Source organism: Etheostoma cragini, unplaced genomic scaffold (assembly GCF_013103735.1).
Source record: "Etheostoma cragini isolate CJK2018 unplaced genomic scaffold, CSU_Ecrag_1.0 ScbMSFa_1493, whole genome shotgun sequence".
NCBI classification, from domain to species: Eukaryota; Metazoa; Chordata; class Actinopteri; order Perciformes; family Percidae; genus Etheostoma; species Etheostoma cragini.
The window spans coordinates 380-3,186 of NW_023265554.1; the positions used below are offsets into that span (position 1 = coordinate 380).

The 2,807-nt window shown below is 46.0% G+C and overlaps 1 protein-coding gene across 1 annotated transcript; it reads right to left on the minus strand.

Annotated features, from left to right (window-relative positions):
- Positions 1–362: 362 nt before the first annotated feature.
- On the minus strand, positions 363–2,722 carry rpl35a (ribosomal protein L35a). The gene is made up of 4 exons (XM_034865342.1): positions 2,618–2,722; positions 2,382–2,534; positions 775–919; positions 363–448 (listed from the first exon to the last, which is right to left on the minus strand). Exons 1-4 carry the CDS (start codon positions 2,626–2,628, stop codon positions 425–427), a joined length of 333 nt encoding a protein of 110 aa, XP_034721233.1. The 5' UTR covers positions 2,629–2,722; the 3' UTR covers positions 363–424.
- Positions 2,723–2,807: the final 85 nt, after the last annotated feature.

The following is a 2,807-nucleotide window of genomic DNA, read 5'->3' on the forward strand; positions in this document are numbered from 1 at the left end:
GAAGTCAGACCGTCACAATAAAAGTCTAAACTTTAAATCACTTCCATTACACGTTAAACATTTTAGTTAAAACCACCGAACGGCGCCGAGGCCGCGTCACGTAGACGGGAAATCAACAATTTAACAATTAAAACTTTTTTTATGTTTTACAACTTTAACACAGATTCTTTCCACAAAAAGTTTTTTTTATTTTTTTTTAAAGTCAAAAATAAAAATGTACTTTCTTTCAAATATGTTAAAAACTTAATTTCTTAATTCCAGTCTGAGACAGGAAGTCAGACTGTCACAATAAAAAATAAAAAAAATTCATTAAATGTTAAACTTAATTATCAGCAACAGAAGAAGAAGAGGCGGACGCAGCGATTGGCTGATCACGTTTATTGTTTCTGTACAAACAAGAAGAAGAACTGCAGACTCTTCTTCTTCACACCCGGGAGGGATACAGCATCTGGAACAGGAAGTCAGACCGTCACAATAAAACACAGGAAGTCAGACCGTCACAATAAAACACAGGAAGTCAGACCGTCACAATAAAACACAGGAAGACAGACCGTCACAATAAAACACAGGAAGACAGACCGTCACAATAAAACACAGGAAGTCAGACCGACCGTCACAATAAAACACAGGAAGCCAGACCGTCACAATAAAACACAGGAAGCCAGACCGTCACAATAAAACACAGGAAGCCAGACCGTCACAATAAAACACAGGAAGTCAGACCGTCACAATAAAACACAGGAAGTCAGACCGTCCCGGCGCCCCTGAACTCACCACGCGGACCCGGTGCCCGATGGCCTTGGCCGGCAGGTTGCTGCTGAACTTGGCGCGGACCATCCCGCTGCAGCCGTGCGCCCGCGTCACCTTCCCCCAGATCACACGCGTCTTGTTGGGCTTACCGCCCGGCGTCACCGTGTTCCTGCAGGGACAGAGACAGGGACAGGGTTAGAGACAGGAACAGACAGGGTTAGAGACAGGAACAGACAGGGTTAGAGACAGGAACAGACAGGGTTAGAGACAGGAACAGACAGGGTTAGAGACAGGGACAGACACAGGGACAGACACAGGGACAGACACAGGGACAGACACAGGGTTAGAGAAAGTGACAGGGTTAGAGACAGGGTTAGAGACAGACACAGGGTTAGAGACAGGCACAGGGTTAGAGACAGGCACAGGGTTAGAGACAGGGACAGACAGGGTTAGAGACAGGGACAGAGACAGACACAGCAGGGTTAGAGACAGGGACACGGCAGGGTTAGAGACAGGGACACGGCTGGGACAGAGACACGGCGGGGACAGAGACAGGGACACGTCAGGGTTAGAGAACGGGACACGGCGGGGACAGAGACAGGGGTCAGAGACACAGCAGGGATTAGAGACAGAGGGCGCAGCGATTAGTTAGCAACAGAGGGACAGAGACGGTTTTCAGCTGGGTGGAGACAGTCCCTTTTATATACAATCATTTGCCGAAAAATTACTCGTGAATCGGGACTAGACCCGTTAACCCGGGACCCGTTAACCCGGGACTAGACCCGTTAACCCGGGACTAGACCCGTTAACCCGGGACTAGACCCGTTAACCCGGGACTAGACCCGTTAACCCGGGACTAGACCCGTTAGCCCGGGACCCGTTAACCCGGGACTAGACCCGTGAATCATTTTTAAGCCGAAGACCTTCAACAATAAATGAGATGAGCAGAAACTGCTCCAACCCACCAGACTCCATGTAAATAATCACTACTTTTATCATCCTAAAACACGCTTCATTCAAAGTGGACAGAAACTAAATAAAACTACCAAAAGCCGTCTTGATTCATCTTTCCACTGTTCCACCAATCACCACTCTGGTCTGGTTGGAATAAACTCTTAATTCACCCATTTACATGTAGAGATATGCTGCTCTATACACGCTAAAAGTAGTGATTATTTACATGGAGTCTGGTGGAGATATGCTGCTCTATACATGCTAAAAGTAGTGATTATTTACATGGAGTCTGGTGGAGATATGCTGCTCTATACACGCTAAAAGTAGTGATTATTTACATGGAGTCTGGTGGAGATATGCTGCTCTATACACACTAAAAGTAGTGATTATTTACATGAAGTCTGGTGGAGATATGCTGCTCTATACACGCTAAAAGTAGTGATTATTTACATGGAGTCTGGTGGAGATATGCTGCTCTATACACGCTAAAAGTAGTGATTATTTACATGGAGTCTGGTGGGTTTGGTGATGGTGATTTCTGTTTCATGTTAAACTAAAAGGATCTTACTCTTTAACTAAAAGGTCTATCTCTGTAGGGATCCATCCCATAATGCTTTCACACACTTAGAATAATCTGAGTCTGTCAGCAGCAGCAGAACGTTCCGTGCGTGTCTTACTTCTTGGCCTTGTAGACGTAGGCGCAGCGTTTCCCGAGGTAGAAGTCCACCTCGTCTCTGCTGTAACATCCCTCCAGCTTCAGGAGGGCCGTGTGCTCACGCTGGTTCCTCAGACCGCGCTTATAGCCGGTGAAGATAGCTTTACTCCACAGTCTGACCAATCACAAACAGAGTTACAGGCTGACCAATCACACACAGAGCTACAGGCTGATCAGTGTACAGGTATTGCTGCTTACCTTCCAGGCATCGTCAGTCTTCTCCAGGTGAGTCCTGCAGCAAATTATTATTATTAACATGGAGTCTGGTGAAGATATGCTGCTCTATACATGCTAAAAGTAGTGATTATTAACATGGAGTTTGGTGGAGATATGCTGCTCTATACACACTAAAAGTAGTGATTATTTACATGGAGTCTGGTGGAGATAT